Source organism: Meleagris gallopavo, chromosome 3, assembly GCF_905368555.1.
Source record: "Meleagris gallopavo chromosome 3, MGAL_WU_HG_1.1, whole genome shotgun sequence".
Taxonomy (NCBI): Eukaryota; Metazoa; Chordata; class Aves; order Galliformes; family Phasianidae; genus Meleagris; species Meleagris gallopavo.
The window spans coordinates 3,128,167-3,141,998 of record NC_139406.1 but is presented as its reverse complement, the minus strand read 5'-3'; the positions used below and the strand labels follow the sequence as shown (position 1 = coordinate 3,141,998).

The following is a 13,832-nucleotide window of genomic DNA, read 5'->3' as shown; positions in this document are numbered from 1 at the left end:
TTTGATCAGATTCTCAGGGCTCTCAGAAGATCATTCCAAGACTGATATCCAGATTTTTATTAATTTCAAGGCAAGAGACAATGTGCACTTATTTGACCAATGAGGAAAAGTATGTGGATATGGCTAACAATGCATGGAAATACAGGGTAACAATGTTATGTTTGGAGCTGCAGTGAGCTGAAGTGTATTTTTCAGTATTGTATGCTTGTAATTTTAAATAGCGGGCAGGATGTCTAGAGATCATGTATGGATATTTATTTCTTCTGAAGAAAAAGTAACAATATTTTAAAATTAAATGTTACATTTTAGTCAAGAATAAAAATGCAAACATAAGAACCAAGAAGATCTGCAAAGCATGCTACAGGTTTTGAAAAGATAATTGTGATAATAGTTCTTTTGGGCTACCAGCAATTCATTTTAAAGCTTTCATAAATTTTTCAGTAAAATTTTTACCACCAAAATTCAGGCAAACATAAGTTCAAACCCTTACCTGGTACACACAGATATGGAAGACACAGTTCTCCAGACTGACATCCTTTTCTATTTACTTCACACAACTGATTAGCTGCACATGGATTTGGATTACATGGATGAGTAACATCTTCTACAATGTTTCCTAAAGAACTTGGACCTGAAAGCAAAGTATACAGCCATCTACAATGATTTAAATGAGGTTAATTTATCTGCAGGAAAACATGGCACAGTAAAACCTTATTTTTGAACACTATTAAATCTTTTTTATATATATAAGTTTTAGTTATACTTGTAAAAGCTTGACATGACAATGTCAAATTTTTGTTTGTCAAGTTCAGTACTCAATCATGGAAGTACTGACCCAAGTGATTCTTCACAAGCAAAATACAATTCTTTATCTTGTTTCTCTAAGATTTTTCTCTAAATGACAAAAAGACAAACTGACAATGACTGCTAGTTCAATCAAGAAAATTCTTATGGTCAATAATTAAGAAATTATTGGTTTGAAGTAGACTTTATGTTTTACCAAGTCTGTATCATTGATAAAGTTTTATTCTTTCTTTTTATTCTTTCTTTTTATTCTTTCTTTTTATTCTTTCTTTCTTTCTTTCTTTCTTTCTTTCTTTCTTTCTTTCTTTCTTTCTTTCTTTCTTTCTTTCTTTCTTTCTTTCTTTCTTTCTTTCTTTCTATTGTTCAGAATCAAATTCACTAGCAATGCTCTCCGATTCTCCTATTATAAGAAAGGGAAAACAAACAAAGCAACTAAGTGGAATGAACCACCCAGAGCTTTAATACACCATCTCTCTGGAATCAATTTATAAGTTTAGCAATACTTTCAGTTGTAGCTTTAACCAAAATTTTACAAAGCTCCAATTTTGTACAAGAATTTATGCTCAATAACATTTTATTTGAAAGAGATAACAAATGATTAAAAGTAGTGATAAGCATTCAAAGCATCTCGGTTTTCTAATTTGTCATCTACATATGTCAGTACTTACTCAGGTACGTATCCAAAGGAATGCAGTTCTCCAAGTCATCTGTTGGAGATAAGAGCTCACAAATACTTTCAGCTGAGTGGCCTTCAGGGAATTTGTTATGATCTCCACATTTCTTTAGTATTTCCACACAATCTGATCTTCAGGTAAATAAACAAAAAGAACTTCATGAACACCACTTAAAAAAGAAGAAGTCTTGTATTACTATTCTTCTCTTCCTCTAATTCACACCTGCCCCACAACAGAGGAATGGATATACTTCACATGCATATACATGCACACACACACACACGCTCTTTGGGCTTGGTGAGTTTTGTTTGTTTTTTATGACTTCATTTGCAAGTATCTTTCAAGATCCAACATTTCCTTGGGTTCAACTTAAGGGTTGAAATCACATCTCACTACTGGTACACATTAACTGGTTTCTCTTCTACCCAGTCACGTATTTCAAATTTTGTTTTTCCTTTAAAACATGTGTTTTCCAGAGTTGTCTGTCATTTGAAAATAGATCCACAAATGAAAAAAAAAAGAGATTTTCATAGACAATAGAGTTAAAAAAACAAAAAAACATAAAAAACAACAAACAATTTTCAAGATGGAACACACAAGATGGAACACTGCAAAGAAAAACTTTACAGGGATGTAGTAATTATGCAAGCTTACACTCCCTCTGTGTTTGCTCTGCCATGTTTTCGTAACAGCAGCCATGCACAATTCTATAGTAATTTTTCAGTTCTCATTAAAATCCTTAGCAGAACCTCTGTTTTTTTTTTTTTTTCTTGGTACTTACTTGCAGATAATACTTCCTCTGGATTTGCTGTGGCAAGGTTTAATCTGCAGTGAGCAGGCAATTGCCTTCCACATTTCTGGTTGGCATTTATTAATATCAAGAACAGGAATATTTATAAATGGCATCTTAATACTCCCTTTTTCCCAAAGCTTCATGTCATTCATGGCTCCTTGGTCTGATTGTGAATTGCAGCTTCTAAAAAGTTCTGTTGGTCTTAAAAGAAAAAGTTAAGAAATTGCAAGCATACAAGAGAAAGAAAACACCACACATTTTACCTTTCACTATATGAATTCTACAGCTTTGAAATGTCTTGCCCTTTGTAGCATAAAATAGATGAATCCTTTCCACAGTTAAGCATGACCAAAATCAGTTTAATTTCTATCTTTAAGAAAAATAATCTCCTGAAGACTCAAGGCTGAAATGCCTTCTTCACTTCTCTTTCAGATCATGCATCATTCATATTTTTCTTACCTAAAGAAAACTGACATATTGAGCAAACATTTAACTGTACTGAAAATCTGCTGGAATGTTTCGTGGCAAATCACTAATGCAAGCTGATTTAATTTTTGCCTGGGCTACATTTATCACATTTACTAGTCAGTATACAGTGACATGACTATATGACCACATGGTGGCATGGTGATATATTTCAAAGAAAAGCCAGAAATCCCCACCAGCTAAATGATAAAATGTTAAATGTACTTTTGAAACTCAAACATGATTTAACTAGTAACCTTGCAATGACTAATTCAGGCAGCACTTAAAATTATACATTTTGTCCCATAGAGAATAAAACCACACAAATATCTCTAAAAGAAAAGGAATTTTGAAAGAAAATTAACATTCCCAGGAAAATGTTATTAAGTAACATATAAACTTGAGCATTCTTTAACTTATTTATAATGCATAATATTATAATATTGCAGCAAATATGCTTTACTTGCCTATATAGTAAGACAGAGAAATATACTGCTAATATATGATGCCATTTTACAAGTCATTCTAAACAATAACTAATTTTAAAATATCTGAAAGCTAAATATAAGCTAAATATAAAGCTAAATATAATCAAAAGAAGCCTGAAAAACATATTTTTTAATCAAAGCACAGAGATTATTTTTTAAAATATCCAGTGTCTCTTTCCTACCTGTTATTAAAATTAGTGCAGTAAGAAAGATTTCTACAGCCCAGCTGACAAGGTTCTCGTACATCTGCTAAACAGGTCAACATGGAAACTTCAACTGCATTATACTCACAAAAGCGATCAAATTCTTGCCAACTCTGTGAACTGCCCCAGCTCGTGCTATAAAGCTTAGTACAGAGCTCCCTTGGAGGGAAAAAAACATAAAATCAAATGAAAAGAACAGCAGTTGTTCAGCTATAGCAGAGCCTGTCGTCTCCTTGCTGATTACAACAGCCTGCACTGACTAGAAATTTGTGTTAGTGCCAATAAATTCTGCAGGAGTATCCAAATGTGTTCTAAGCAAATATCCACTTCCCAATGGTTCAACGGTGTTCAGTTTTGCTTAAGAATGTTAGCAAAATTTTACACCAATAAGACTGAAAGACTTCAGAATATAAAACATTCAACATAAATGTAATACCTGGAGTCTGAACTTTGATAGATAATAAATCTAGTTAACACAACAATAAACAATTTCTAATCCCATCCTTTATCTTCAGATCACACCTATTCATGTTACACAAAAGACTAGCAAGCAAAATACATTTCTTCCTTTGCCATGATACTTGAAACAAGTGTATTGTTTGAGATTTTTCTAGTGTTAACAACACTCAGGCCCCCTTTGTTCACAGCAATATCCCATAAACTATGACTGTTCCCACCAAATGAAGGTATGGTACTTCATTATACTATTAAAGTCTATTGCACATTGAAAACATTAAGAAAGGATCAGTTTTAAAGAAATGATTACTAAAGCAAGCAACTAAAAGTTATTGTATCAATTGCCATATGCTACAGCATTCTAAATAATAACATAATTCTAGGGCTGTACTACAAAACTGACCATAAAGCAGCAGGTCTGCTGCTTTGCTAATGAAAACTTAAGCATAAAAGAAAGCAACAGCTCAGAATTAAATTTCACATTATCAAACTGATGAATTTTAAATGTAGCAATTATCTTTCCAAAGTGGATGGATAATCACTCTGAACTAAAAAGGGCCCAACAGCAATTATTCACAAGAATGCTGTTCATTGTCATCAGCATCTTGATAAAATCTCTTCAGCTTACTTCAATACTAGTATTACAAGTAAGATACAGCTTTCATTAACTTCAGTGTGTCTGCTAAATTCTGCCAGTGCTAAAAATGAGAAATTTGATTTTTCCAATGGAACATTTTATGTTTTTCTTCTCAAGTAAACATGACACTCATGAAACTACCTAAACCTATTTTCCGTTTCCACGAATTCACAGAACTCATTACTTAGATGTACACAGTCAGATTTGGGCAAAGGTCTGACATGAAACAACTTCTGAAGCCTTTTCACAGTTGGAAAGGAAGGTAGAGAGATACTGACCTACATGTGGAAGAGTTTGCTTTAGAACAGCAATGAAGTTTTGCTCCATCGAGGCCTGTTGAAGGTGGAGGATGCACAGTGACTCCTGGGTGAACAGACCTTGAACTCTCAAGAAAACATTGCCAAAGTGGATCCTGAGGAAGAGGCATCGTTTTGCAGCCTTCTATAAGTCCATCAACAATTTCAAGCTCTGTTTTCATTGACATTAGAATTCTTTTACAAGCAGTCTGACATGCATAGTCTTCTGCTCTATCACAGCAATACAAACCTGTTTAAGAAATAAGAGTTATTAATTCTCAAGCATACAGCAACAACCAAGTTACACGACCAGAAAGTGTAAGGAACCACTTATGTCAGCTGATCAACTGTAAGTCACCTGGGCCTCATGACATTCAACCTGGACTACGGAGTATGCTATCAGATGTTCTAGATGGATAAATCAGCTCAACAGCAGGGCTCGAAGTGTTGTAATAAGTGGGGCTGGCAGACAGTCACTAGTGCAGTTCCTTAGAGCTCAACCTTGGGCCACTTCTGTTCAACATATTTTACAGATTATCTGTGGATGCAGGAGTTGAACACATCCTTAGTAAATTAGATGATGCTACTAAACTGGGAGGCGCTTGTGACTCAAGACTGAGGAAGAAGAGGCTTTGCAAAGGAATCTAGAAAGACTGGTGCAGTACTGTGAAATTTAAGAAGAACAAATATCAGACTGTGCTTGGGACAGAGTAATGCTAGATGCAGGTACAGACTGGGAAATAAGTGCATTAAACACAGCACAGTCACCCAGTTAAAATAGGTGATTATCCCACTATGTTCAGCACTGATACAATCTCACCTTGAACACTGTGCAGTTCTGGACTCGACAATATAAAAAGGATATTAAGATACTTGATTGCATCCTGAGGAAGGCAACAGAACTGGTAAAATACCTGCAAGGCATGCCCTATGAAGAGAGGTTGAAGATACTGAGCTTCTTAAGCTTGGAGAGAAGGAGGCTGAGGGGTGACCTCATTGCCCTCTGCAACTTCTTGTGGAGGAGGAAGTAGAGAAAGATGCTTGACTTTTCTCCCTAGTATCCTAACAAGATATGTGGGAATGGCTAAACTTGTGTGAGGACAGGTTCAGAGTTGACATTAAGAAAAACTTATTTAAAAACAGAGTAATTAGATGCTGGAACAGTCTATCTAGATAATTGGTTGATGTCCTGTGCATGTTAAAAAGGCATTTGGATAATGCTCTTAATGATAACCTTTAACTTTTGGTCAGCTCTGCGTAGTATGATGATTTTTGTAGGTCCCTTCCAACTAAAACTATTTTCTATTCTACTTCTATTATATTTCAGGTAACACTGCTTCTTTGAAATGCAAACAAGAAAAACAGGAACCAGTACAGAGAATAAAAGAAAATAATAATAATAACCAACAGTGCACCTATAAATAAAAGTAGTCACTGTATAAATATAATTACATATTACTAAGAAGTGTGTTCATATAGTTTATAGAATAAACAATATTCAATAATATGATGACTGTTCCAAAAGTAATACCTCCAATGTGATTATTTTGGCCCATGGTCAGAGGTTTATGTTGGTGATATGGCAGTAGAGGTTGAACCCTTCCACCAATATTCTACCACATTTTGTTGCTGTGCAACAGATGGCAGCAAAGGGTCAGTCTGACAAAATGATGTCTGACAAGGAAGTGTATACAATGCAAAGTGTGGAGTAGCATAGGTGCAGGAAAAAAAAAGGCACCCACTGACATTCATCAATGCTTGCTGAACATTTCTGGAGACCAAAGAGTGAGGTGAGCACAGTGAGGTGGCGAGTGGTATGTTTCAGCAGTGACAATAACAGCAGTTCATCTCCACGGACGCACATTTTTACAAGCTTGGCATGAAGGCTCCTGTCCATTGCTGGTGAAAATGCATACCTAATGGTGGCGACTATTTTGAAAAACAGCAGTTTGAAATAAATAGCAGGCAGTACTTTCAGAGCACCCTACATACATTTTTAGAGGAAAAATGTTCCTAAAAGAATTTTTATACTTACTATCTGTAGGATTTCTCATTGGATAGGATTGCGTATAGTTGTTCACACAGTGTATTAGCTGAGGGCTAATTGATGCACAGTAATTTTCAACTGCTTTTATTTGTGAAGGACCAGGAGAAGAGTCTGTCCGAAAAATTGCTTGACAATATTCTCGACAGTTTGTATGATGACCTGCATAACTGCAACAGATTGATCCCACTGGGGAAAAAAGAAAGACAAAGAAAAATCCATGGTTTCCTACACAGAGGAACAAAGATGTGACCATGTCTGTACCCCACATAATGATGCACAAGATACTACTTGAAAATAAATAAATAAATAAATAATAGAAAAAGCAACAGAGAAGACCAAATTATCTTCAGTAAAATAATCTCTGTCTACAGAATGCATGGGAATATCTATAATTAGTCAAAGCACATTTTCTGGTCCCCACATATCTTGAATTCCCATTTAAATCATCAATAAGCCATCTGAATTATATCCTCGGATATTTTGTTCCCATCTTCTAATGGGAACTAATCTTTCTTTATAACTGAATTATTAGACAAATACTAATGGTAAACAAATAAATATGAAACCAGTATCTTAAAACTCATTTGAATCAAATAAGAGAGAGAGCTTGAATCACTGTGATTCACGCATTTTTGCCATAGTATTAATTATACTTTCTTGAGAAGCAGAATCACAGAATGGCTGGGTTTCAAAGGGACCTTACAGACAAACTATTTCCTGCACCCCTGCCATTGGCAAGGTTGCCAACCACTAAATACTATTATTAGAATTAATTCTGAGACACTGAGTTCTCTGTGTCCAGCTATTTCATTTTCTATAGAGAGAAATCAGACAACATAGCACTTGCGTGGCATAAGACTTCAAACATATCTGCTTTATTTTGTTAAAAAAAACTAAACATATACAGATACATAAATTAAAAATTGATAGCAATTATGCAAACAGCCCAATCTTCTTACCACTTGAGCAAAAAAAATTATACATTTGCCTAGCCCTTCTGTGGAACCAAATCCTTGTGATTTGTGTGCATGTTCACCTACAGAATTTCTTGCATTTCAGAGGAAGAGTTGTTAGCTTATAAAAGGAAAACTAAAAACAAAAAACAAAAAACTATTCATTACATACTTACTTTCATTTCTGTTAATACAACTAAAGAGAGCATTCTGAAATCAAAACAAAAATAGCATTACAAGCCTGAAAACTTCCAAATAAACATTTAGGTGCCCGCTCATTTCTAATGTTTTTGTTCAACTAGTTCAGTTTAACTGGAACAAATAAGAATGCTAAACAAAAACCCTGAATGAAAGAAATGGAAAGATCAAGTATCACCTAAGTACTGTGAACAATACTATTGAAATATATTCAAGCAAAAAGGATGGTTTTTCTGGACTACCTTAGAAAGAACATGTCAGATCAGGATATACCAAAATGTTTTTGCATGACAATTTTAAAGGATATCTGTGGAAGGGAAAACAAACAAACAAACAAACAAAAAAGAGCTTTGCATATGCACATGTGCAAACAGAAAATTTCAAGAATCTCAGCAATATACCTTAAAATCTAACACATGGTATCAATGCCATTGACTTACAGTCACCACGTGGTACGCTTGGGGGATACACAACATGTTAAACCGCAGAAGGAGGAGGAAAACACACATCCAATTGTTTGGTTTCAGAGGGCTCTATAGCGCATCGGACAATTGACTGACAGATTGCATATTGAACTCCTGCCCAAAATAACCACTGTCTTCCCCACATTTCTTCATAAAGTTCTACCTATAAACTTTCTGGAACTCAATGGAAAGATGAAGTTCTGAGGCTGAAATTCTAAAATACAGTTGCCAATTATGAAAGACTAAAATTACACGATTCTGAAAAAGAAATATGAAGCCTCTCTACACTTGTAAGATTATCAGAAGTGACCAAGACCATTACCATAAAGACATAACAAAATCCACATCTTTATAAACTTCCTGATCTCCTTCATTTCTCCTATCACCATCTAACAGATTTCTGTTAGGAGAAATCAAAATTCCCTCAGTAGCATTACTTTTTTGTTTACTCAGAAGACTTCATGATCCTTTCCTCAGCTAGATTTTCTACAGTAGCATTACTTTTTTGTTTACTCAGAAGACTTCATGATCCTTTCCTCAGCTAGATTTTCTACAGCTGAATCTTCTGATTGTGGGAACCCCTTCCCTGCACTGCAAAACACAAGCACAAAGATGCCAAGTGGGCTACAAGTCAAAAAGCAGCAAACTGAGGTCTTCCATTATCAACTGGCCAGAGGGCAGCAGCTGTCACTTTCTCTGGGGCAAACAGTAAATAAGCACATGGATGCATATCAAATTTTCTTGAGACTCTTCATCTACATTATTTACTAATATTTACCACATTGCAGAGAAGTGGGTATCCCCAATAATATCTGATTTTTTTTTTTTTTGCAAAAATCTGTTCTGCTATAAACGGATTGAAGTGTTACATTTTCTTCACTTAATAATATTTAAACATTCTATTTGAAATCACCTTGATTTTTCTTTTTCTCTCAGAGATTGTTTACAGTGCTGGACTTTGTTTTTCTAATTCAAATTCTCTTTTTGCTTTGTTCCCAGAGGTCATTTGAGTCAATCTGATTTAGCATTATAATCCTTATTTTCTCTCTTGAATTCCAGTCTGGGAATACTACAGAACAAAGTAAAGTCAATATCAAAGTAACCAGTCCTCCCTGTGGCTAACTCATAAAAATACAAGTAATTGCAACTTCTGAATGCTGATGATTTCCTTTCAAGCAGTGTGCTTACGTTTGGTTATGCTTACCAGGGAAAGGTAAATATAGAACATCTTTCCTTCCACAAGAGCAGAACAAACAGGCAGCCACACATTTACTGACAGTTTCAGCATAGCCAAGTATACAACCTACAATTTCTGTACCCTCTTCCTTATCTACTCACCTTCAGAGACACATTAACTCCTGACACTGAAACCTGTAAGTCCTCATCTCTTATTTTGTTGGTATGTTACTCATTATTCACATTTATCTTACTAAAAAACACTGGAGAATTCTACAAACCTACTTTCCCCTTTTTAAACTTTTTTCCTCATGAAAGCTTTGTATGTACCCAAGTAAAAAGGATTTTTTTTTTAACGTTCTTTATTTTCATAGCTATCTACACAGCTATCTTCTGTTGTTCACTTAAAAGCAAGAACTTTCAGCATACAGATTGGCATTCTACACATGTATTAGCATTCCCAAGTAGTCAGTTCTGATGAAAATCTGAAAAGCCACAAGAAACATTTACAGTAGCAAATGATTGATGATTGATGTTTTAACTTAGATTTGAAAAGCCTCAAGTCTTAAAGTTTCAGTTTGTATCATGTCATTGATGATTTTATTTTATTCAAATTTAAGTCACAAATACCAACTCATCAGCTAATCTTTATGTCGTGTCAAACATAGTCCTATAATCCTGTTTTCTACAGCGTCACAATGAAATAATCTTTTGGATAATTTATTCTTGGCTGGCGAAATAAGTTGACAGTCAAATGTAGGATTTTAAAGAAATACCTCCAATACTGTAGTGAGCAGAGTGGCTTTCTTCTATTTACAGTCAGAAATTTATTTACTGGGTAAACCATGGCAGATACAACAATGATACAATGTAAGAGAATAAAAAAACTAACTTTAAAATATAAGTTAGATTTATCTATAAACTTTACTATTTATCATTTTATTGATCATGAATAAAAGCACAGATAAAAGAATTCATAAACCTGCTCTACATAAAATAATACACAGAACCTCACTAAGTAAAATTCCAATATTTTTAATCCTTCTAGAGTCCTGTATCAAATTTTAGATCTCAGAACACTGTTACTGCAGATGTTCTCTAAGAAGTTCTCTAAGAAGTTCTCTATGAACAACTTCACAGCAAAACTACTCATTCCAGCAGCAGGTTTTCATTGATTCAGTTCAGAAACTATTTGCAAAGCAACTTCTGTCATTCACTCACCTATGTAACAGGGATGACAGACACAAGAACTAATGGAAGCAACATGTAGACAGAATAACCACCCTACATCTGTAAGGAACAGATTTATACTGTTACATAAAGGAACATGTCATTTATATAGCACCATACTTTCTGGCTTGGGACCTCTGGTGTATCACAGAACAATCAGAAATGATCTGCTGTCACACACATCAGTCTGATCCAAAACTGACTAATTTCAGAAGCTTCTGAGGATGGACTCCTACATACACAGTCTGTATCAAACACAGCAACATGGCGTATACAGCAGCAAAGTAGAAAGCAACGCTATCCTAGAATCACAGAATAGTTTGACTTGGAAGGAACCTTACAGATCACCTAGTTCCTACTCCCCTGCCATGGGGTTCTGCAGATGGCTGAATCACTGTAGTAACACTCATACCACTGTTAAAAATAGTTTGGTCTTACTTCCCTTTTCTATGTTGTTTTCAACTCTTCTTTCCCTGCTCCTGATTGTATAGTCTTGTGTATGCCTTACATCAGCTCTGACTCCAATAATCTTTTAATGACCTTATTTTTCTCAGTAGCCCTGAGGAACATTTTCCTCTTCTGCTAGGAATTTACAAAATCTTTTAGAAGATTATGCTCCATCCCTGGAGACAGCTAGGGTCAGGCTGGATGGGGCTCTGAGCACCTGATGTAGCATGTGGAAAAAAGGCAGCTGCAGGAAAGAACAGCAGGAACTTCAGCTGCACCGAGTTGTTAAAGCAACTCAACCTCATGAAACTGTAGCCTGTAATATCACTGTATTCTGTGGTAGCTAAGTATTCTGTGCTGACATTGCTCTTTGTGTAGATCTGGAAAACTATTCACTGTCTCAGAAAATAAATCTATACGTCTGGGAAGCACAACTATATACACATGAGAAAATCTTAGAAAAAATAATGTCACCTATTTGCAAATAAAGCTGATTACAGCTTTAAACAGTCACAGTCTGACTTTAATTAGTAACCCTAACTTCATTATAGAACACGGAGTTAAGCCCTATCTATAGAATTAAATAGCAGTCATATTTAAGTCTCGTCAGCCCATTCAAACTTCTTCCTGAATCTGCTGTCAAAATCTCTTGAAATAGTGAACTGTGAGAAAAGAGAGATAAAACAAAAGAAAGGATAAAACAGATATATGTAAAGCAAAACAAACAGCTTCCTCCCATGCACAAAAAACAATATCAGCAGAAAAGGCTGTTTGCCTTAAAAGAAAAAACTAACTCACCAAGACTTGGGGAAATGAAGATTAAAAAAAAAATATTTGAATTCCTTCTTTCAACTAATGAATAAAATATTAAGAGAACAAAGATGGCAATATTGAACTTCAAAGGTCAAACGTAAAATTACTTGCTCTACTTGTTGATTAACCTCATCTTGCAGACTCCTCCTTTCAAGAAACCCGTAACAACAAGCATTGTTGAAACTGGTCACTAAATGAGATTACAAGTAGGAGAAATGGAAAGTAGCAGACAGACACAGCTAAAACAAGTGCGTATGCATTAAGAAAACAGTCTCAAAGACCTTCTGCCATGATGGAAATTGAAAAAGGTAATTAAAGCTTATCTAGCAGAAAAGATTTTCCAGTCTTCCTCAACAGAAGCTCCTTGAAGAAAGATTTCAGCCAGTACTGCAGGACCTAACTGGTTTCGCTCTTTTTGGAGCTCATCAGCTGCAGGTAACGGCTCAAAACCCAAAGCACATGCACATCAACAGTGCAGAACAAATTGCTAAAGGAGAAAATCTTTTGCATTGTAAGGCATGCTTTTGCATTCTTTTCTAAACAGTCTCTTCTTGTATCTTGAATGAAAAATAGCAGTGAAGCTGCTCATTTACACAAGAAAACAGAGAGGATTTTTAAAAAAATATTACTTCTCTTCCTGAAAATTACAGTTGTACACATATTCTATCAACCTGTGAAAAAATAAGTTTACTACTACTGTCTTGTGCATACTAACCATGTAAAAAAAAGCATTTTAAGTTCTGTTAACTTTTCCTCAACTTAATTTAATCTTAGAATTTAATCAACAGGATTTAAAGTCAGGAGGTAACATACTAAGGCTTAGTGGAGTAAGCTGAAATTTCAGATTACGGTGCACAGTTGTTTAGATTTTTAAAAAACTTTCAGAAAGTAACAATCAAGGCCAAGGTTTTCCTCCGTTGTGTAAAACAATTAAAAAAGAAAGAAAGGAAAAAGAAAAAACCTTGCAGAGTAAGGTAGAACATAGTCACTGGAATTTAAGTTTTGGCAAGAATACTGGGTCTTGCATCAACTTTCTTTGAACTGTAAAGAACAGTAACAAGAAGCACCCGAAGATCACATTATTATTAGCTACAGTGTGTGGTATACAGAGGTCAAGTCTGCTGCAAATTCTTAAGTGATGCTGTGCTTTCAGAGGCCACGCACAGCTGCATTCTTTAGGAGTTCATTAAAACCATTTCGTAATCTTTTCTATGTCCTTAGCATCTTAAATATGGTAATAAACTCTTCACAACTTACTTCAAACATTATATATTGCTTTCCTACTTTTTCAAGCATGCATTTCATGTAGCCTTTTCAAAAAATGAATTTTCACACAAATAGGAAAAAATAGGAAAAATTAGAAAACCCTACACACAGTCCATATAGCCCACTTCCTTCTTTCCTTGATTATCACCTACCTTCTTTTTAGATAAAGATGAACAAGATAGTAGAAAGCTGGTAGTAGTGAAAGATAAAAGATAAGAGGTGCACAGAGCTAGAGAGAAAAGAGGACAAAAATGAGTGGCTAAGAAGCAGAAGATGGGAAAAAGGAATTCCACAATAACATCTTTCAAAAGAAGCCAAATAATGCATACTCAAGTAACATTCAAAACTTTTCAAGGATACTGTGCATTTTTTTAAAAATAAAATTTCTGCATGCAGTGCTTCTTGCAAATAGACCATGCTTC

The 13,832-nt window shown here is 34.9% G+C and overlaps 1 protein-coding gene across 3 annotated transcripts in view; it reads right to left on the bottom strand.

Moving 5' to 3' along the window:
- Positions 1–13,832, bottom strand: part of RECK (reversion inducing cysteine rich protein with kazal motifs) — a 63,279-nt gene that overhangs the window by 16,569 nt on the left and 32,878 nt on the right. For 2 of the 3 annotated variants that reach the window (XM_085220058.1, XM_085220057.1), the window contains 7 exons: positions 7,993–8,026; positions 6,852–7,049; positions 4,799–5,066; positions 3,407–3,586; positions 2,260–2,472; positions 1,473–1,609; positions 491–631 (listed from right to left, as the gene is read on the bottom strand). In XM_085220058.1, coding sequence (XP_085076184.1) covers positions 491–631; positions 1,473–1,609; positions 2,260–2,472; positions 3,407–3,586; positions 4,799–5,066; positions 6,852–7,049; positions 7,993–8,026 — 1,171 coding nt within the window. The remainder of the gene's footprint in view (positions 1–490; positions 632–1,472; positions 1,610–2,259; positions 2,473–3,406; positions 3,587–4,798; positions 5,067–6,851; positions 7,050–7,992; positions 8,027–13,832) is intronic. The other variant, XM_085220059.1, reaches the window with a different exon arrangement.